Source organism: Somniosus microcephalus, unplaced genomic scaffold (genome assembly GCF_052327205.1).
Source record: "Somniosus microcephalus isolate GS21.2 unplaced genomic scaffold, FLI_Smic_1.0 unresolved_chr1, whole genome shotgun sequence".
Classification (NCBI taxonomy): Eukaryota; Metazoa; Chordata; class Chondrichthyes; order Squaliformes; family Somniosidae; genus Somniosus; species Somniosus microcephalus.
Genome location: NW_028225179.1, coordinates 157,947,903 through 157,970,464, shown reverse-complemented (window position 1 = coordinate 157,970,464; position 22,562 = coordinate 157,947,903). Strand labels below are relative to the sequence as shown.

General features: G+C 50.9%; 1 protein-coding gene across 1 annotated transcript in view; it reads left to right on the top strand.

Annotated features, from left to right (window-relative positions):
* The first annotated feature begins 1,328 nt into the window (after positions 1–1,328).
* LOC147096350 (nuclear factor 7, ovary-like) overlaps positions 1,329–22,562 on the top strand; it is a 28,818-nt gene continuing 7,584 nt past the window's right edge. The window contains exons 1-5 of the mRNA XM_085973809.1: positions 1,329–1,429; positions 10,988–11,051; positions 11,329–11,562; positions 12,468–12,490; positions 12,590–12,705. Coding sequence (XP_085829935.1) covers positions 1,329–1,429; positions 10,988–11,051; positions 11,329–11,562; positions 12,468–12,490; positions 12,590–12,705 — 538 coding nt within the window. The remainder of the gene's footprint in view (positions 1,430–10,987; positions 11,052–11,328; positions 11,563–12,467; positions 12,491–12,589; positions 12,706–22,562) is intronic.

Genomic DNA, 22,562 nt, shown 5'->3' with positions numbered 1-22,562 from the left:
CCACGTGATCGCTGGTTGGATGCAAATTCATTACGAACAAAAACAAATCAATGAACGAAATCTGGGGAATAAATTGGTTTTTGTGCGGCAGTGCAAAATGTCCAGCTAAGTCCAGAATGAGGTGTGACCGGCAGGAATAAAAACAGGAAATGCTGGAAATCCTCAGCAGGTCAGGCAGCATGTGAAGGGAGAGAAACCGAGTTTCAGGTCGATGAGCCTTGGTCAGAACTGCAGGAAGCCGGTGAGCTCGCTGCCTGTAATGTGGCTCCACAGCCGGAAGGTGGCGCTCCATGGCCGTGTCTCCGGTGGATTCCCGCGGTCCGGCTCACTCGAGCTGCTTTCCCACCGCGGCCATTGGCCACACTTCCCCAAGGCCCGCCAGCTTCACTCGCTCTCAGAAGGAACCGCATGAAGGTTCCGTCAATGACCAATTCCTGAGTCTGTTCCGCGACCCGTCTGCGTGCGATTCACAGGCTGAAATAGAAGAGCCCGTGTCCAGTGACAATGACCTGGTCATTGGCCAGAGAGCCTGTCACTCAGTGAGGGGGCGGGACTCGCCCGGGGGAAGTAGATTGGCCGGAGAGCCTGTCACTCAGTGAGGGGGCGCGTCTCTCCCGGGTGAAGCGGATTGGCCGGAAAGCCTGTCACTCAGTGAGTGGGCGGGACTCTCCCGGGGGAAGCGGATTGGCCGGAAAGACTGTCACTCAGTGAGGGGCCGGGTCTCTCCCGGGGGAAGCGGATTGGCCGGAGAGCCTGTCACTCAGTGAGGGGGCGGGTTCACAGGGCGGTGCTCTAACGGGGCAAGTGGATTGGCCGGAGAGCCTGTCACTGAGTGAGGGGGCGGGGTCTCTCCCGGGGGAAGCGGATTGGCCGCAGTGCCTGTCACTCAGTGAGGGGGCGGGGTCTCTCCCGGGGGAAGTGGATTGGCCGGAGAGCCTGTCACTCAGTGAGGGGGCGGGGTCTCGCCCGGGGGAAGCGGATTGGTCGCAGAGCCTGTCACTCAGTGAGGGGACGGGTCTCTCCCGGGGGAAGTGGATTGGCCGGAGAGCCTGTCACTCAGTGAGGGGGCGGGTCTCTCCTGGGGGAAGTGGATTGGTCGGAGAGCCTGTCACTCAGTGAGGGGGCGGGTCTCTCCCGGGGGAAGTGGATTGGCCGGAGAGCCTGTCACTCAGTGAGGGGGCGGGTCTCTCCCGGGGAAGCGGATTGGCCGGAGAGCTTGTCACTCAGTGAGGGGGCGGGTCTCTCCCGGGGGAAGCGGATTGGCCGGAGAGCCTGTCACTCAGTGAGGGGGCGGGTCTCTCCCGGGGGCAGCGGATTGGCCGGAGAAAATGAACACAATCCTACATTCTCTGAAGCTGAAGAAAACCACTTTTGAAGATTTTGAGTTTAAGCAACAAGAGAGCGTCTGTGAAATGAAGGTGAATTCTCAGTGGGCCGTTGTGCGCTGCGCCTGTACGGGTAGTGTGTGATGCACCCCATGCCCGGATAACAGAACTCATAGAATCATAGAAAGTTACAGCACGGAAGGAGGCCATTTCGGCCCATCGTGTCTGCGCCGGCCAACAAAGAGCTATCCAGCCTAATCCCACTTCCCAGCTCTTGGTCTGTAGCCCTGCAGGTTACAGCATCCCAAGTGCACACCCAAGTACTTTTTAAATGTGGTTAGGGTTTCTGCCTCTACCACCCTTTCAGGCAGCGAGTTCCAGACCCCCAAAACCCTCTGGGTGAAGAAATTTCCCCTCAAATCCCCTCTAAACCTTCCACCAATTACTTTAAATCTGTGCCCCCTGGTTTTTGACCCCTCTGCTGAGGGAAATAGGTCCTTTCTATCCACTTTATCTAGGCCCCTCATAATTTTATACACCTCAATAAGGTCTCCCCTCAGCCTCCTCTGTTCTAAGGAAAACAACCCCAGCCTATCCAATCTTTCCTCATAGCTAAAATTCTCTATTCCCGGCAACATCCTTGTAAATCTCCTCTGTACCCTCTCTAGTGCAATCACATCTTGCCTGTAATGTGGTGACCAGAACTGCACGCAGTACTCTAGCTGAGGCCTAACCAGTGTTTTATACAGTTGAAGCATAACCCCTCTGCTCTTGTATTCTATGCCACGGCTAATAAAGGCAAGCATTCTGTATGCCTTCTTAACCACCCTATCTACCTGGCCTGCGACCTTCAGGGATCTGTGGACAGGCACTCCAAGGTCCCTTTGTTCCTCTACACTACTCAGTGTCCTACCATTTAATGTGTATTCCCTTTCCTTGTTAGCCCTCCCCAAATACATTACCTCACACTTCTCTGGATTGAATTCCATTTGTCACTGTTCTGCCCGCCTGACCAATTTATTGATATCTTTCTGCAGTCTACAGCTTCCTTCTTCAGTATCAACCACACAGCCGATTTTAGTATCATCTGCAAACTTCTTAATCATACCCCCTAGATTCAAGTCTAGATCATTGCTTTATACCACAAAAAGCAAGGGACCTAGTACTGAGCCCTGCAGAACCCAACTGGATACAGCCTTCCAGTCACAAAAACACCCATCAACCATTACCCTCTGCTTCCTGCCTCCGAGCCAGTATTGAATCCAACTTGACACTTTGCGTTGGCGGACCTGGGTGGAGCGAGGCGGCGGCGGAGCGGCTACAAAACCGAGGTGGCAGCAGCTGGTAGGCCCCACAGCGGCGGCGGACCTGGGTGGAGTGAGGCGGCGGCGGAGCGACTACAAAACCGAGGCGGCAGCAGCAGGTAGGCCGCACAGCGGCGGCGGACCTGGGTGGAGTGAGTCAGCGGCAGAGCGACTACAAAACTGAGGCGGCAGACCAGGTAGGCTCCACAGCGGCGGCGGACCTGGGTGGAGCGAGGTGGTGGCGGAGCGACTACAAAACCGAGGCGGCAGACCAGGTAGGCTTACCAATCTCAGCGGGAGAGAGAGAAGTAAAAAGTAATCGAAGTGTGACATCACCAGAAACCAGGTAAGTGATTGGTTTGTGAGTATTTCTCTCTTTCACCTTTTTTCCAAACTTAAACTCTGTGGTTTATAGTTTCTAAGCTCTCTGTGGTGTAACGGGGACTGTTGGTAAACAAGGGCCCTTGAGTATATCATTTAATTATAGAGTAATTGGTGGTATTGATTTGATTTAATTTAATTTAAATTAATTAAAGGATAAGTCATGGCAGGAGAGCTCGGCCACATGGTATGCTCCTCCTGCACTATGTGGGAAATCAGGGACGCTTCCTGTGTCCCTGATAACCATGGGTGCAGGAAGTGTGTCCAGCTGCAGCTACTGGCAGACCGCATTGCGGCGCTGGAGCTGTGATTGGATACATACTGGAGCATTCGCAATGCTGAGGACATCATGGATATCATGTTTAATCAGTTGGTCACACCGCAGGTAAAGGTTGCACAGGCAGAAAGACAATGGGTGACCACCAGGCAGAGTAGTAGGCGCAGGCAGGTAGTGCAGGAGTCCCCTGTGGTCATCCCCCTCTCAAACAGATATACCACTTTGGATACTGTTGAGGGGGATGGCTTATCAGGGGAAGGCATCAGCAGCCAACTTCCTGGCACCAGGGGTGGTTCTGTTGCACAGGACGGGAGGAAAAAGAGGGGTAGAGCTACAGTAATAGGGGATTCTATTGTAAGGGGAATAGATAGGTGTTTCTGCGGCCTCAAACAAGACTCCAGGATGGTGTGTTACCTCCCTGGTGCAAGGGTCAAGGATGTCTCAGAGTGGCTGCAGAACATTTTGGAAGGGGAGGGTGAACAGCCAGTTGTCGTGGTGCATATAGGCACCAACAATAGAGGTAAAAACTGGGATGAGGTCCTAAAAGCTGAATATAGGGAGTTAGGAGGCAAATTAAAAAATAGGACCTCAAAGGTAGTAATCTCAGGATTGCTACCAGTGCCACGTGCTAGTCAGAGTAGAAATAGTAGGATACTTCAGATGAATACGTGGCTAGAGGAATGGTGCGAGGGGGAGGGATTCAAATTCCTGGGACATTGGAACCGATTCTGGGGAGGTGGGACCAGTACAAACCGGACGGTTTGCACCTGGGCAGGGCTGGGACCGATGTCCTAGGGGTGTATTTGCTAGTGCTCTGGGGGAGGGTTTAAACTAAAATGGCAGGGGGTTGGGAACCTGAGCAGGGAGACAGAGGAAAGGGAAACAAGGATAGAAGCAAAAGACAGGAAGAAGAAAAACTCAAGTGGCAGTCAGAGAAATCAAGGGTGTAAATCAAACATGGCCACAGTAAATAATAATTCTAAAAGGTCTAAGAGCGTTAAAAAAACAAGCTTGAAGGCTTTGTGTCTTAATGCGAGGAGCATTCGTAATCAGGTGGCTGAATTAGCTGCGCAAATAGAGGTAAACGCATTTGATAGGATTGGGATTACGGAAACATGGCTCCAGGGTGGCCAAGGCTGGGAGCTCAACATCCAGGGGTATTCAATATTCAGGAAAGATAGGCAAAATGGAAAGGGAGGTGGGGTAGCATTGCTGGTTAAAGAAGGGATTAACACAATTGTAAGGAAGGATATTAGCACGGATGATGTGGAATCTGTATGGGTAGAACTGAGAAATACCAAGGGGCAGAAAATGTTAGTGGGAGTGGTATATAGACCGCCAAACAGTAATGCGGAGGTTGGGGATGGCATTAAAAGGGAAATTAGAGAAGTGTACAATAAGGGCACAGCAGTTATCATGGGTGACTTTAATCTACATATAGATTGGGCTAACCAAATTAGTATCAATACTGTGGAGGAGGAATTCCTGGAGTGTATACAGGATGGTTTCCTGGACCAATATGTCGAGGAACCAACTAGAGATCAGGCCATCTTAGACTGGGTATTATGTAATGAGAAAGGATTAATTAGCAATCTTGCTGTGCGAGACCCCTTGGGCCGGCGCGATCATAATATGATAGAATTCTTCATTAAGATGGAGAGTGAAGTAGTTGACTCAGAGACTAGGGTCCTGAATTTAAATAAAGGAAACTACGATGGTATAAGGCACGAGTTGGGTAGGACTGATTGGGGAATGTCACTCAAAGGGTTGACGGTGGATAGGCAATGGCAAACATTCAAAGATCGCATGGATGAACTACAGAATTTGTTCATCCCAGTTTGGCATAAAAATAAAACAAAAAAGGTGACTCAACTGTGGCTAACAAGGAAAATTAGGGATAGCATAAGATCCAAGGAGAGGACATATAAATTGGCCAGAAAAAACAGTAAACCTGAGGATTGGGAGCAGTTTAGGATTCAGCAAAGGAGGACAAAGGGATTAATTAAGAGGGGGGAAATAGAATATGAGAGTAAGCTTGCAGCGAACATAAAAACTGACTGTAAAAGCTTTTATAGATATGTGAAGAGAAAAAGATTGGTGAAGTAAAGCGTAGGTCCCTTGCAGTCAGAATCAGGGGAATTTATAATGGGGAACAAAGAAATGGCAGACCAATTAAATACATACTTTGGTTCTGTCTTCACAAAGGAGGACACAAATAACCTCCCAGAGATGTCGAGGAACATAGGGTCTGATGAGAGGGAGGAACTGAAAGAAATCAGTATTTGTAGGGAAATGGTGTTAGGGAAATTGATGGGATTGAAGGCCGATAAATCCCCAGGGCCTGATAATCTACATCCTAGGGTAATTAAGGAAGTGGCCCTAGAAATAGTAGATGCATTGCTGGTCATCTTCCAAAATTCGATAGACTCTGGATTGGAGGGTAGCTCATGTTACCCCACTATTCAAAAAAGGTGGTAGAGAGAAAATGGGGAATTATAGACCGGTGAGCCTGACATCGGTGGTGGGGAAAATGCTAGAGTCCATTACAAAAGATGTAATAGCAGAGCACTTGGAAAACAGTGACAGGGTCAGACAAAGTCAACATGGATTGACAAATGTAAATCGTGCTTGACTAATCTACTGGAATTTTTTGAGGATGTAATTGGTAGAATAGATAACCAGTGGATGTGGTGTACTTGGACTTTCAGAAGGCTTTCGATAAGGTCCCGCATAAGAGATTAGCGTGTAAAGTTAAGGCACATGGATTGAGGGCAAGGTACTGACTTGGATAAAGAACTGGTTGGCAGACAGGAAGCAAAGAGTTGGAATAAACGGCTCTTTTTCCGAGTGGCAGGCAGTGACTAGTGGGGTACCGCAGGGATTGGTCCTAGGACCCCAGCTTTTCACACTATATATAAATAATCTAGACGAGGGAACTAGATGTAACATCTCCAAGTTTGCAGATGGCACAAAGCTGGGTGGGCATGTGTGCTGTGAGGAGGATGCCGAGAAACTCCAGTATGATTCGGACAGGTTGTGTGATTGGGCAGAAACATGGCAGATGCAGTATAATGTGGATAAATGTGAGGTTATCCACTTTGGTGGAAAAAAAAGAAAGGCAGATTATTATCTGAACGGCAATAGATTGTGAGAAGGGGAAGTGCAACGAGACCTGGGTGTCCTTGTGCACCAGTCCCTGAAGGTAAGCATGCAGGTGCAGTAGGCGGTTAAGAAGGCAAATGGTGTGTTGGCCTTCGTAGCGAGAGGGTTCGAGTACAAGAACAAGGATGTCTTGCTGCAGTTGTACAGGGCCTTGGAGAGACCACATCTTGAGTATTGTGTGCAGTTTTGGTCGCCTTATCTGAGGAAGGATGTTCTTGCCATGGAGGGAGTGCAGTGAAGATTCACCAGACTGATACCTGGGATGGCAGGAATGACGTATGAGGAGAGATTGGGTTGATTGGGCTTATACTTGCTGGAGTCTAGAAGAATGAGAGGGGATCTCATTGAAACTTATAAAATTCTAATAAGACTGGACAGACTAGATGCAGGAAGGATGTTCCCCATGGCGGGGGAGTCCAGAACCAGGGGTGACAGTCTAAGGATAAGTGGTAAGCCATTTAGGACAGCGATGAGGAGGAATTTCTTCAGCCAGAGAGTGGTGAACCTCTGGAATTCTCTACCACAGAAGGCAGTTGAGGCCAATTCATCAAATATATTCAAGAAGGAGTTGGATATATTTCTTAAGGCTAAATGGATCAAGGGATATGGGGTGAAGGCAGGGACAGGGTACTGAATTTGGATGATCAGCCATGATCTCATTGAATGGCGGAGCAGGCTCGAGGGGCCGAATGGCCTACTCCTGGTCCTATCTTCTATGTTTCTGTGTTTCATCCGGCACTTCAACAAAAAACTTGTTTTCTTCCATTCAGATGTCAAGGATCACAAGCTTCAACAACTCTTGGACACCAGTGCCCCTCCGGAACCTTCTTCCCCTTCACTTTCCTCTGACCCCATCCCTTCTTCCAATCTCACCCCCTGCTGTATTTTCACTCTCCCCTCTGACCTTCCCCTCTCTGACCCCGAGCGAGGGAGGCTGCCTGGCCTGCTGAGTGTTTCCAGCATTTCCTGTTGTTACTACATTATCAGAGCTGCTCATAAGCGGCCGTTTGGAAGAGACAGACGAGTAGATGTCATTTTAGAGACAAAGGCGGGAGTTAACAGTGAACTCAGCAAACGGGAGTGAGAAATATATAAGGACACATTTGAGATGGAAAGTCCGGCTCTCACAAGCGATCTTACAGAGCTCCGTGACCCTATGAGCCTCTGTCCAGTCTAACCAGGTCCGCAGAGAGAGTTGAGCGACACACATTTTGCCCCGCAGAGTGAATGCCATCGCGATATTCGCCAGAAGAACCGACACACCAGGAGTGCAGCAGACTGGAGTTGACTTGCCCAAGACAGAGTCTTGAGACCAAGACTGACAGCGATCCTGTTCAGTTCCCGAGTTCTCCAATCACTTGTTCTCCACCATTACTCGACTGAACTCGCCCTGTGGGCACAACAATGCCTTGGTGACAATCACATTGGTTTATGTCGGGCAATTCAAAGCAAGCTAAATACTGCAGCATATATCAAACCTTACACATTAATGGCGAATCCTAATGTGTGTATATTTCCCACATGATTGTGGATATTAATGTGACTTTTCTAGCTAATCTTTCTCAATGAGGGCCCTGGAACGGATAATCAAACAATGGGATTGAATGAAATCAATTTTGAGAAGGTGGATTTGATCAGATCCAAGTGTAAGAATACATAAGAATCAGAGGATGATACAGCACAGAAGGAGGCCATTCGGCCCATCGTGCCTGTGAACCTTCAGAGACAGTCACCGCTTCTTGGGCCGTTTTTAATGGGGAATTCTTTCCTGCAGCACTGATATCCTGCCAGCAGATGGCAGTAATGCACTTTGTAACAATGACAGACTTGCGATCAAACAGCGTCTCAGGGACTGGGAGGGCAGCACTGCCTGAGATGTGAATCCACAGACCCAAAATACCCGGTACACATTTTGAGTATCTCCAGAATCTTTTCTATTTCCGAAAACAAACTTCATTTACCCAAACATATATGAAACAAGCTCCAAATACAGTCTGTACAGTATAAAGTCATCTTGGATTTCAAGCCTCACTTTCAATGCATCAATGCTTTTAACTTCAACCACCCAATGAGGCAGCGAGTTCCACATTCTCACCAATCTCCAAGTAAAGAAATTTCTCCTAATGTTGGGGGAAAGTTGACACTCCAAGGCCTTCCAGCATCAGTTGATGCTTTTTCTGGGCCAGTGTCCCTGGGAAGGATCCATTGAGCACAGAGGCCTGTGTTATGGAGTTTCCTGGGAGGACCCGGCATCGACAGAATACAACTGCACTTAACATAAAAACATAAGAAATAGGAGCAGGAGTCGGCCATTTGGCCCTTCGAGCCTGCTCCGCCATTCAATAAGATCATGGCTGATCTTCTATCTCATCTCCACTTTCCTGCACTATCCCCATATCCCTTGATTCCCTTAATATTCAAAAATCTATCGATCTCTGTCTTGAATATACTCAATGACTGAGCCTCCACAGCCCTCTGGGGTAGAGAATTCCAAAGATTCACCACCCTCTGAGTGAACAACTTTCTCTTCATCTCAGTCCTAAATAGCCGACCCCTTATTCTGAGACTGTGACCCCTGGTTCTAGACTCCCCAGCCAGGGGAAACATCCTCCCTGCATCTACCCTGTCAAGCCCTGTAAGAATTTTGTATGTTTCAATGAGATCACCTCTCATTCTTCTAAACTCTAGAGAATATAGGCCTAGTCTACACAATCTCTCCTCATAGGACAATCCCCCCATCCCAGGAATCAGTCTGGTGAACCTTGTTGCACTCCCTCTATGACAAGTATATCCTTCCTTAGGTAAGGAGACCAAAACTGTACACAAAACTCCAGGTGTGGTCTCACCAGGGCCCAATATAATTGCAGTAAGACATCTTTACTCTTATACTCAAATCCTCTTGTAATAAAGGCCAACAAACCATTTCCTTTCCTAATTGCTTGCTGTACCTGCATGTTAACTTTCAGTGATTCGTGTACAAGGACATCCAGGTCCCCCTGAACACCAACATTTCACAGTCTTTCACCGTTTGAAACATAGTTTGCTTTTCTATTTTTCCTACCAAAGTGGATAACTTCACATTTCTCCACATTATATTCAATTTACCATGTTTTTGCCCACTCACTTAGCCTGTCTATATTCCCTTGAAGCCTCCTTGCATCCTCCTCACAACTTACATTCCCACCCAGCTTTGTATCATCAGCAAACTTGGATATGTTACATTTGGTCCCCTCATCCAAATCATTGATGTAGATTGTGAATAGCTGAGGCCCAAGCACTGATCCTTGCGGTACCCCACTAGTTACAGCCTGCCAACCCAAAAATGACCCGTTTATTCCTACTCTCTGTTTTCTACCCGTTAACCAATCCTCAATCCATGCTAGTATATTACCCCAATCCCATGAGCCTTAATTTGGTTTAATAACCTCTTGTGTGTCACCTTATCGAATGCCTTCTGAAAATCCAAAAACTACATCCACTGGTTCCCCCTTTTTCTATTCTGCTAGTTATAACCTCAAAAAACTCGAACAGATTTGTTAAACACGATTTCCTTGTCATTAATCTGTGTTGACTCGGCCCAATCCAATCATTATTTACTAAGTGCCCCGTTACCACATCCTCAATAATAGATTCTAGCATTGTCCCCGCTCCTGATGTCAGGTTAACTGGTCTGTAGTTCCCCGTTTTCTCTCTCCCTCCTTTCCTAAATAGTGGGGTTACATTTCCTACCTTCCGAGGCGCTATATAAATGCAAGTCTTTCTTTCTAGCAGATAAAATCGATCCTCAATGCTTCAATCCCTCTAAAGATCTTCTCTGTGCCTGTCATCTAAAATCGCACCTTGACATTTGTGGCACTTTGTGTTTTAGGGTGAGCGGCTGCAATCATTAACACAATTCAGTTTATGGATCTCTATCTCACACCGTGTGTCACCAGAGGGTTTGTAGTCGGCAGTGAGTTCGGTCTGGAGCAAAGTGCCCTGGAATCTCGATCCCCGCCCATCTCCGCCTCCTCCCTCCCTCTCTCTCCCTCCCCCCACTGTCAGCACTCCAGGAACCTTCACCCTCCCGGCCAGGGTTCAATTATTCCCCTCCGTGCTCTGATAGGCTGAACTCGCTGAACTGAAGGTGTTCGGCAGCAGAAAAACATCGACACTGAAAGCGGTTTGAATCAGGAAGTGCTGAGGGTGAACATGGCTTCCAGACAGCAGGCCGAGAGTTGGACCGAGGATTTAAACTGTCCCATTTGTCTGGATTTCTTCACCGATCCGGTAATACTGGAGTGTGGGCACAACTTCTGCCGCTCCTGTATCACACAGCTTTGGGAAAAGAAGGAGACAAACTCCTGCCCGGAATGTAGAGAGGAGTTTCCGGAAATAAACCTCAGAGTCAGTCGGGCCTTAGCGAATCTGGCCGAGAAAGCGCGAAAATTAACCCTGAATCCGAAAGAGAAGGAAAGTAAACTTCACTGCGAGGAACATCAGGAAGAACTGAAGCTGTTTTGTGAAACTGACAAGAAATTGATCTGTCTGGTTTGTAGAGATGCGCGGGAACACAGAGAGCACCGCTTCATGCCCATTAAAGAAGCTGTTGGAATCTACAAGGTAAAAGGGAACAGATTTGATCACCTGATTATTTCATCACATTTTCATGGTCTAACACTTTTATTCTGTGATTTTCTCTCCCAATCCCAGGATCAGGTGAAATCTTCCTTAGATTCTCTCAGAGAAGAAATCGGCGGTTCTAGAAACGGAATTAAAACAGAAACAGTAGATTTCCGCAGTTAGGGTAAGGTCTCCCTGTGCTGATTTTCTGGGATCTCGGTTAGTTTTGTTCCCTTTATCGCGGTACATTAATTATGTTTCACATTTCATTTGGTAGGAACAGTCGAGCAGTCTGCAGACCCGCATCACATCCGAGTTCGCTAAAATGCACCAGATTCTCAGTGAGAAAGAGCAGCGTTTAATCAGAGATCTCAGGGAACAAGAGGGGGAGATTCTAGAAACAATGGAGGAAAACCTCCGAGAAATTCAAGAGAATTTAAATTCTATTCAGGAGAAACTCTCAAAGCTGCAGAAACAGATGGAGCAAAAAGACGGGCTGACATTTCTGAAGGTGAGGATTATATTGCGGGTCAGTTCAGTGAAACTTCACACAGTCACAAAATAACCGATGATAACTGAAATAAATGCAGCATTTGCTGAATAATTCGGAACTGATTTAAATCAATAGTTTTGTCTATTCCGGGGCGGTTCTGTTCTTGTCACCAAATTAACCGGCTCCCACAATGTCCGCAGATTCCCGGGAATACCTGCAACCTCCCGGGAATGAGTTGTTCTGATCTTGATATTTTGCTTGCAATTATTTCCGTGTTGTGCAAGTTTAATATTTTCCTGGCACTCAGATTGCAATCCAGTTCCAGTTCCATGTTGTGCGTGTGTGGGTGTGTCTGGTGCGGTGGGTGTGAGAGTCACTGTGTCTGTGAGTGACACTGATGTTGAGTTCCAGTATCTGACACACAAATCAGGCTTTTCAACTACTTACAATCATAGAATCCCACAGCACAAAAGGTCCATTGTGCCTGTGCCGGCTCTTTGAAAGAGCTGTGCAATTAGACCCACTCCCCCTGCTCTTTCCCCATAGCCCTGCATTTTTCCCTTTCAAGTCTATTTCCAATTCCCTTTTGAAAATCACGATGGAATCTGCTTCCTCCAGCCTGTCGGTCAGTGCATTCCAGATCGTCACAAGTCATTGTTAAAAAATCCCCACTCTCTTATTTTGCCAATTATCTCGGCGATTTGTGAATGTGATCCCCCAGGTCTCTCTGTTCCTGCACCACATTTAAAATTGTACCATTTAGTTTATTTTGCCTCTCCTCGTTCTTCCTTCCAAAATGCATCACTTCACACTTCTCTGTGTTAAATTCTACCTGCCCTGTGTCTGCTCATTTCACCAGCCTGTCTGTGTCCTCCTGAAGTCTTTTACTATCCTCCTCACTGTTTGTGTTTTATTTATTTCAGGAGGAAGCTTGGCGGAAGGGGAGGTAGGACATGCTCTTTACTGAAACTCTGCACAGTTTGGTAAAAGAACTCAGAAAAGTGTTTATGGTCAATTTATAAAGTCAACTGTTGTATATTTACAGGATTAATGACAAGGATCAAATACTGTCTGTACCAGATGGCGCCCTGTCTATCGGAAAGTTCAACGGCCCTTTACAGTACACAGCGTGGAGAGAAATGATAGACGCCATTAACCCCGGTAAAACTCATATTCATTTTCCTGATTTATAAATCCAGATGAGAAGAGACTGAATGGGCTCCCAGACCCCAGATTAAATTATCACTGATGTCCGTGTCTAGTTTGGAAGTCAGGAGTCTTTGCTCTGGATAAGGGAGGGCTTGGGGTGATCTTACTGAATTATTCAAGATCCTAAACCGCAGAGAGAAGATAAACATCCACAGGTTTAACACAGTCACAGAGTCTACAACAAAGTAGCGATAGTCTCAAACTGAGAAAAGGGAGGGTGAAAAGGCAGTTTGGATTGAGCGAGGTTGGGTTTTTGAGTGACCCCATTGATCGGGCAGGCAGTGAGTCAGTGAGCCCACTGCTCGCTCCATGAAATTGGTCAGAGGCCCAATCCATTCTCAGGGTTGGGCTTCAGTACAATATTGCTGGCGAGTTGCCCACGGATTTGGAGCGTGGGAAGGTGCTCGGTGATCCTTGAGGGTGGAGGCGGGAGACAGGAACTCCGCCAAATGCTCCCTGGAGGCAAGTGAGCAGGAGCTGTTTAAAGGTGGGCGGAGTGGGTGGGGAGGGTGTTACAGGAAAATACGGTGGGCGGCTGGAAATCTAAGGATCGACCAGCAGCAGGCAGGATAATTCATGCACCTCCTGGCCACAGAGAAACTGTTACGAAAGAGGGGGAAAAAGAGCGTGTTTTGATATCGCGCCTTTCACAACCTCGGGACGTCCCAAAGCGCTTTACAGCCAATGAAGAGTTTTTAAAGTGTAGTCACTGTTGTAATGTAGAAAACGCCACAACCAATTTCTGCACAGCAAGCTCCCACAAACAGCAATGTGATAATGACCAGATGACCAGTTTTGGTGATTTGGTTGAGGTACAAATATTGGCCCAGGACACCGGAGAGAACGAACTCCTTGCGCTGGATTCCTATTTCGCGGCTGCGACATCATATCCCGGCGGGCATTGCTGGGAACCAGGTGGGAAGCGCTGCGTGTGATTTTTGTCTCATTACTGCTCCGTTTACACTTTAAATCCGGGCGATAGTGAGATGTAAATCACTCCCAAATACTTTATGCGGAGGGTATGGAAAGTAAGGGAGGCAGAGTTGTCTGAGGGTATCAGCAGCTTCAAGAGAGAGTTTGATAAGAAGCTGGCAAAAAACTGTAAACCCAAATAGGACTGAGCTGCCTGGGCTTGGAGAGTGGAATTGTGAGGGCTGAGGAGAGGGGAGGTCTAATTTGGACACCCTGCCCTATTGGACACCCTGCCCTATATCACAGCAGAAAATACACTTCAAAAGTAATACATTGTGTGAAGTGCTTTGAGACATTTGTCAGGAGCATTAGAAATGTAAGTTTCTCCTTCAGATGTAATTGCAGTGTATTTATTTCCAATGCATCCCTTATGCTGGACTCTGTCTTACCTGTGAAATATTTTACTCACAACAGTACTTTCCTTGTGGCCTTTGAAAACAGCTGCTTAAACCCGAGTTTAGAACCACGCTAGAAAGTCATCGCATCACCTTTGAAAGCAGCTTCACACAGTGACACTAATCCCATCATCACTCACTTCCACCTAGACTCTCACCCACTTTCTCTGATCTGCTTTGAGTTATTCACAGTTCTTACTTCAGTTCTTAAATTCACATCAATGTTTGTTCTGATATTTTATACCAATATTCCTACTGGATAAAACATCAACATTCGGTTCAATGTTTGGTATTTTTATTTTTATTCTCTCGCTGCATTATTCTCTTTATTTTACATATCCATGGTGCCAGTAACCAATCAGAAGCCAGGCTGGCTGTCTTACTGAGATTGTATTCTCTGCTGGACCCACCTCCTGCTCCATTGACCCCATTCCCACTAAACTGCTGCCCACCCAACTTCTCTTCCTGGTTTCATGCTAGCTCACATTCGATACGTTTTCGATAAGGTCCCGCATAAGAGATTAGCGTGTAAAGTTAAGGCACATGGGATTGGGGGCAAGGTATTGAATTGGATAGAGAACTGGTTAGCGGACAGAAAGCAGAGAGTAGGAATTAACGGGTCTTTTTCCGAGTGGCAGGCAGTGACTAGTGGGGTACCGCAGGGATCGGTCCTTGGACCCCAGCTATTCACAATATACATTAATGATCTAGACAAGGGAACTAGATGTAATATCTCCAAGTTTGCAGACGACACAAAGCTGGGTGGGTGTGTGTGCTGCGAGGAGGATACCGAGAAACTCCAGGATGATTTGGGCAGGTTGGGTGATTGGGCAGAAGCGTGGCAGATGCAATATAACGTGGATAAATGCGAGGTTATCCACTTTGGTGTAAAAAAACAGAAAGGCAGACTATTATCTGAATGGCAATAGATTGGGAGAAGAGGAAGTGCAACGAGACCTGGGTGACCTTGTGCACCAGTCGCTGATGGTAAGCATGCAGGTGCAGCAGGCGGTGAAGAAGGCAAATGGTATGTTGGCCTTCATAGCGAAAGGGTATGAGTACAGGAGCAAGGATGTCCTGCTGCAGTTGTACAGGGCCTTGGTGAGACCACACCTTGAGTACTGTGTGCAGTTTTGGTCGCCTTATCTGAGGAAGGATGTTCTTGCCATGGAAGGAGTTCAGCAAAGATTCACAAGGCTGAATCCTGGGATGGCAGGAATGACGTATGAGGAGAGATTGGGTCGATTGGGCTTATACTCGCTGGAGTTTAGAAGGATGAGAGGGGATTTCATTGAAACTTATAAAATGCTGACAGGTCTGGACAAACTAGATGCAGGTAGAATGTTCCCGATGGTCGGAGAGTCCCAAACCAGGGGTCATAGCCTAAGCATAAGGGGTAAGCCATTTAGGACAGAGATGAGGAAGAATTTCTTCACCCAGAGAGTGGTGAACCTGTGGAATTCTCTACCACAGAAGGCGGTTGAGGCCAAGTCTTTAAATATATTCAAGAAGGAGTTAGATATATTTCTTAGAGCTAGAGGTATCAAGGAATATGGGGAGAAGGCAGGTACGGGGTACTGAGTTTTGACGATCAGCCATGATCTCATCGAATGGCGGAGCAGGCTCGAGGGGCCGAATGGCCTACTCCTGCTCCTATCTTCTATGTATCTATGTATTGTAAATGGTTCCCTCTCCTCACGTCCTATCCAGCTCCTTTTCAAAATCATTCTCATCACACCCTTCCTCAAAATTACCCACCCTCTATCCCTCGGTCCTTGCTCTTAATCTCCAACCTTACTTTCTTCCACAGAGTACTTGAACTTATGGTCACTTCTGAAATCCCCGGCCATTTTGCCACAACTGCATGTTTGAACCACAATAACCAGGTTTTCATTCCTGTCATAGCCCCAAAGTGGCCCTAATAAAGGTCACAAATGACATGCTCTGTGACAGTGAGTATAGCGCATTGTCCCTCCTCATCCTCCTGGAGCTCTCTGCAAACATTGACCATTCTCCTCCAATGTCTCTCCTCAATTGTCCTACTCAGTGGGACTGCCTTTACTTGGTTCACATTTACCTATTTGATCGTAGCCAGAGTATCTCCAGCAATGGCTTCTCTTCCCGCCCCCGCACAGCACCCCAGCAGATTCTCAAGTATTTATTCTTGGTCTTCTCTCACTGATCTACATGTTGCCACTTGTCAACCTCATCCACAGAAACAGGCTCAGTTTCCAGATGTACACCGATGGTACCCAGCTCTACCTCTCCACCACCTCTCTTGACCCTCCACCGCCAGTGTGTTGTCCAACAGATTATCTGGAATCCAGTTATGGAGGAGCCGGAATTTTTTCCAGTTAAACATTGTGAAGATTTAAGCCATCAGTTTGGAAATTGTCAACAACTCTACATCCTGGTCACCAACTCCACCCCCTCCTTGGCCACTGTCTCAGGCTGAACCAGACCCTTGCTGTTCTATTCAATCTGGAATTGCACTGCTGATTGTGATCAATCTAAGAGTGTCTGGGACTTTGTCTCCAGTACATGGTGTATCCTGTCTCTCCCATTTCCTCTGCTGAGCTTTTTAATTTAGTTTCCCTCGGTTGTTTTTGGTTCTCTTCCTTTCTGCAGCAGTTCCCTCCTCATTGTTTTCTCTTTACCTTTTTCCTTCTCTTCTCTCTGTTCTCCTGCTGTCGGTACTTTCCCCCTCTCCATACATCGACAGCGCTGATTAGTGGTGTGTGGGTCACGCCTCCAGAGAGAGATTGCGGATAAAATTAGTTTGGGTGGTAACAACAGAATGGGCGATAGTAAATTAGAGCTTGTCAGTCACCGATTCCTTGTTAATTTTCAAAGGCCCTTGATGCACTCTGCAGACACTGAGAATAGCGGGAGACTGGGGCTGCAGAGTTCCTCACAGTGGGTCAAGATCACAGCAGGATGGCAGAGGCGACAGAAAGCTCCAAAAAACACAACTAACTCCCCTCCCCCTCCCGCGCTCTCGCCCCCTCCCCCTCCCGCGCCCCACCCCACCCCTTCCCTCTCTCCTTCTCTCCCTCACTCCCCCCTCTCTCCCGGCCAGCTCCCTCTCTCTCCCCTCCCCATCCAACGCGGGAACGTAGTAGGGGGCGGGCCGGCTGCGGGAACAGAGTAGGGGCGGGGCGGCTGCGGGAAAATAGGAAGGGGGCGGGCCGGCTGCGGCAGCATAGTAGGGGGTGGGCCGGCTGCGGGAGCGAAGTAGGGGGCCGGCCGGCTGCGGGACCGTAGTAGGGGGCGGGGCGGCTGCGGGAGCATATTAGGGGGCGGGCCGGCTGAGGGAGAGAAGTAGGGGGCGGGCCAGCTGCGGGAGCATATTAGGGGGCGGGCCGGCTGTGGGAGAGTAGTAGGGGGCGCGCCGGCTGCGGGAGAGTAGCAGGGGGCGGGCCGGCTGCGGGAGCATAGTAGGGGGCGGGCCAGCTTCGGGACCATAGTAGGGGGCGGGCCGGCTGCGGGAGCGTAGTAGGGGCGGGCCGGCTGCGGAAGCATAGTAGGAGGCGGGCCGGCTGCGGGAGCATAGTAGGAGGCGGGCCGGCTGCGGGAGCATAGTAGGAGGCGGGCCGGCTGCGGGAGCATAGTAGGCGGCGGGCCGGCTGAGGGAACGTAGTAGGCGGCGGGCCAGCTTCGGGAACATAGTAGGGGGCGGGCCGGCTCGGGAGCGTAGTAGGGGGCGGGCCGGCTGCAGGAGTGAAGTACGGGGCGGGCCGGCTGCGGTAGAGTAGCAGGGGGCGGGCCGGCTGCGGGTGCATAGTAGGCGGCGGGCCGGCTGCGGGATCAAAGTAGGGAGTGGGCCGGCTGCGGGAGCGTAGAAGGGGAGCGGGCCGGCTGCGGGATCAAAGTAGGGAGTGAGCCGGCTGCGGGAGCGGAGAAGGGGAGCGGGCCGGCTGCGGCAGCATATCAGGGGGCGGGCCGGCTGCGGCAGCATATCAGGGGGCGGGCCGGCTGCGGGAGCATAGTAGGAGGCGGGCCGGCTGCGGGAGCATAGCAGGGGGCGGGCCGGCTGCGGGAGTGTAGTAGGGGGCGGGCTGGCTGCGGGAGCATAGCAGGGGGCGGGCCGGCTGCGGGAGCGGACTGGGGGTGGGCCGGCTGCGGGAACATAGTAGGGGGCGGGCCGGCTGCGGGAGCATAGTAGGGGGGGGCGGCTGCGGGAGCGGACGGGGGGTGGGCCGGCTCCGGGAAGATAGTAGGTGGCGGGCCGGCTGCGGGAGCGTAGTAGTCGGGCGGGCCGTCTGCGGGAGAATAGTAAGGGGGCGGGCCGGCTGCGGGAGCGGAGGGGGAGGCGGGCCGGCTGCGGGAGCGGAGGGGGAGGCGGACCGGCTGCGGGAGCGGAGGGGGAGGCGGACCGGCTGCGGAGGGTAGTCGGGGGCGAGCCGGCTGCGGGAGCCTAGTAGGGGGCGGGCCGGCTGCAGAGGGTAGTAGGGGGCGGGCCGGCTGCGGGAGCATAGTGGGGCGGCGGGCCGGCTGCGGGAGCATAGTAGGGGGCGGGCCGGCTGCGGGAGCATAGTAGGGGGCGGGCCGGCTGCGGGATCATAGTAGGGGGCGGGCCGGCTGCGGGATCATAGTAGGGGGCGGGCCGGCTGTGGGAGCGTAGTAGGGGGCGGGCCGGCTGCGGGAGAGTAGCAGGGGGCGGACCGGCTGCGGTAGCGTAGTAGGGGCGGGCCGGCTGCGGGAGCGTAGTAGGGGCGGGCCGGCTGCGGGAGCGTAGTAGGGGCGGGCCGGCTGCGGAAGCATTGTAGGAGGCGGGCCGGCTGCGGGAGCATAGTAGGCGGCGGGCCGGCGGCGGGCCGGCTGAGGGAGCGTAGTAGGGGGCGGGCCAGCTTCGGGAACATAGTAGGGGGCTGGCCGGCTGAGGGAACGTAGTAGGGGGCGGGCCAGCTTCGGGAGCGTAGAAGGGGGCGGGCCAGCTTCGGGAACATAGTAGGGGGCGGGCCAGCTTCGGGAACATAGTAGGGGGCGGGCCGGCTGAGGGAACGTAGTAGGGGGCGGGCCAGCTCGGGAGCGTAGAAGGGGGCGGGCCAGCTTCGGGAACATAGTAGGGGGCGGGCCAGCTTCGGGAACATAGTAGGGGGCGGGCCGGCTGAGGGAACGTAGTAGGGGGCGGGCCAGCTCGGGAGCGTAGAAGGGGGCGGGCCGGCTGCAGGAGTGAAGTACGGGGCGGGCCGGCTGCGGGAGAGTAGCAGGGGGCGGGCCGGCTGCGGGAGAGTAGCAGGGGGCGGGCCGGCTGCGGGTGCATAGTAGGCGGCGGGCCGGCTGCGGGAGCGTAGTAGGGGGCGTGCCGGCTGCGGGATCAAAGTAGGGAGTGAGCCGGCTGCGGGAGCGTAGAAGGGGAGCGGGCCGGCTGCGGGAGCATTGTAAGGGGGCGGGCCGGCTGCGGGTGCATAGCAGGGGGCGAGCCGGCTGCGGGAACATAGTAGGGGGCTGGCCGGCTGCGGGAACATAGTAGGGGGCTGGCCGGTTGCGGAAGCATAGTAGGGGGCGGGCCGGCTGCGGGTGCATAGCAGGGGGCGGGCCGGCTGCGGAAGCATAGTAGGGGGCGGGCCGGCTGCGGCAGCATATCAGGGGGCGGGCCGGCTGCGGGAGCGTAGCAGGGGGCGGGCCGGCTGCGGGAGCGTAGTAGGGGGGCGGGCCGGCTGCGGGATCAAAGTAGGGAGTGGGCCGGCTGCGGGAGCGTAGTAGGCTGCGGGCCGGCTGTGGGTGCGGAGGGGGAGGCGGACCGGCTACGGGAGAGTAGCAGGGGGCGGGCCGGCTGCGGGACCGTAGTTGGGGGCGGGCCGGCTGCGGGAGCATAGTACGGGGACAAGGTGATATGGCTGCTAAATAATATACAGTATCCTTAGCTTTGTAAACAGAGTCATAGATTACAATAGCAAGGAAGTTATGCTGAACCTTCCTAAATCAGTGGTTCATAGAAACATAGAAGATAGGAGCAGGAGTAGGCCATTCGGCCCTTCGAGCCTGCTCCACCATTCAATGAGATCATGGCTGATCATCCAAATTCAGTACCCTGTCCCTGCCTTCTCCCCATATCCCTTGATCCCTTTAGCCTTAAGAAATATATCCAATTCTTTCTTGAATATGTTTAATGAACTGGCCTCCACCACCCTCTGTGGCAGAGAATTCCACAGGTTCATCACTCTCTGGGTGAAGAAATTCCTCCTCATTTCAGTCCTAAATGTCCTACCCCTTATCCTTAGACAATGACCCCTGGTTCTGGACTCCCCGGCCATCGGGAACAACCTTCCTGCATCTAGTCTGTCCAGGCCTGACAGAATTCTATAGGTTTCGATGAGATCCCCTCTCAATCTTCTAAACTCCAGTGAGTATAAGCCCAATCGACACAATCTCTCCTCATACGTCATTCCTGCCATCCCAGGTATCAGCCTGGTGAATCTTCGCTGCACTCCTTCCATGGAGTATTGTGTCCAGTTCTGGGAAATACAGTTTACTGGACTGGTACCAGGGATGCAGGACTTCAGTTACGTGGAGAGACTAGAGAAGGGCTGTGGGGAAAGGGCAGTGGAGTGGGATTAATTGTTTCGCTCTTTCAAAGAGCCGGCACAGGCACGAAGGGCCGAGTGACCTCCTCCTGTGCTGTATGATTCTGTGATTCTATGCCCAGAAATTTGGGTCGGGGGCTTCCCGCGGGTGTAAGCCCCCGACCTGCACTTACCTTGCGTTCCGGCAGTTGAGCTGTAGGGCCCCGTGGAATTCCGCTCCGGTGCCTGGCCCAGAGACCAGCGCGCTGTGCTTGCGTGTCCCAGGGGCGCAGTTAGTGCGATGTGTCCCCTGCGATCATGTGAGCCATGGGCAGCCAATCGGAGGAGGGAAAAGCCCATTCATAAGATTGACAGGGAGACCTGTCAAAACTTATAAACACTATGGCCCCAAAATAGCAGTAAACCATCAAATAATTTTTTTTTTAAATCACACTTTTGAAATAAACTATAAATTACATTAAATAATTATTTTAAACAATAATTTAAATATTTGAAAAAAATATATTTTTATTCTAACGGGGCTAAAAATAAACTTACCTTGCTTTAAAGTATTTAAAAATAATAAACCTGTGGAAAAAATGTTTTAATTTTAATTAATTGACCACTTACCTATTAAAAAGCAGGCCTTATGCCTCCTTTTTACATTTCTAAATCCTGCAGGCTTAACCTCGCGTGAAAACCTGCAGTCCGTGTCCATATGCAGCAAGACCTGGACAACATTCAGACTTGGGCTGACAAGTGGCAAGTAACATTCGCACCACACAAGTGCCAGGCAATGACCATCTCCAACAAGCGAGACTCTAACCATCTCCCCTTGACATTCAATGGCATTACCATCGCTGAATCCCCCACTATCAACATCCTGGGGGTTACCATTGATCAGAAACTGAACTGGACCGGCCATATAAATACTGTGGCTACAAGAGCAGGCCAGAGGCTGGGAATTCTGTGGCGAGTGTCTCACCTCCTGACTCCCCAAAGCCTTTCCACCATCTACAAGGCACAAGTCAGGAGTGTGATGGAATACTCTCCACTTACCTGGATGTGTGCAGCTCCAACAACACTCAAGAAGCTCGACACCATTCAGGATAAAGCAGCCCGCTTGATTAGCACTCCATCCACCTTCAACATTCACTCCCTCCACCACCGGCGCACTGTGCCTGCAGTGTGTACCATCTGCAAGATGCACTGCAGCAACTCGCCAAAGCTCCTTCAACAGCACCTTCCAAACCCGCGACCTCTACCACTTAGAAGGACAAGGGCAGCAGACGCATGGGAACATCACCACCTACAAGTTCCCCTCCAAGCCACACACCATCCTGACTTGGACCTCTATCGCCGTCCCTTCACTGTCGCTGGGCCAAAATCCTGGAACTCCCTTCCTAACAGTATTGTGGGTGTACCTACACCATACGGACTGCAGCGGTTCAAGAAGGCGGCTCACCACCATCTTCTCAAGGGCAATTAGGGATGGGCACTAAATGTAGGCCTAGCCAGCGACGCCCACATCCCATCAATGAATTAAAAAAAATGTAAGTTTGATGCGCACGCGCAGCCTCTCCTGCGCGCACGTTCGCCCTCTGAACCCCTTCGTTCAGAGGATCGGAAGTGCCAGTTTCCCGCGCATGTGCAGTGCATGCAGAAAACTGGCACTTCCATTGGGCCTACGGGTGAGTACCCCATGCGCACTCACCCGTGGAGACCCGAATTGCTGGGCCAATTAATGGCCCAGAAATTTGGGTCTTCACAGCTGAGTACGCACGGGGTACTCACCCGTAAGCCCAATGGAAGTGCTGGTTTCGTGCATGCGCGGGAACCCGGCATTTCTGTTCCCCTGAAATAAGGGGTTAAGAGGTGGAACGCGTGAGCAGGAGAGGCAGCGCGTGCGCATCAAACTTACATTTTTCTTGCA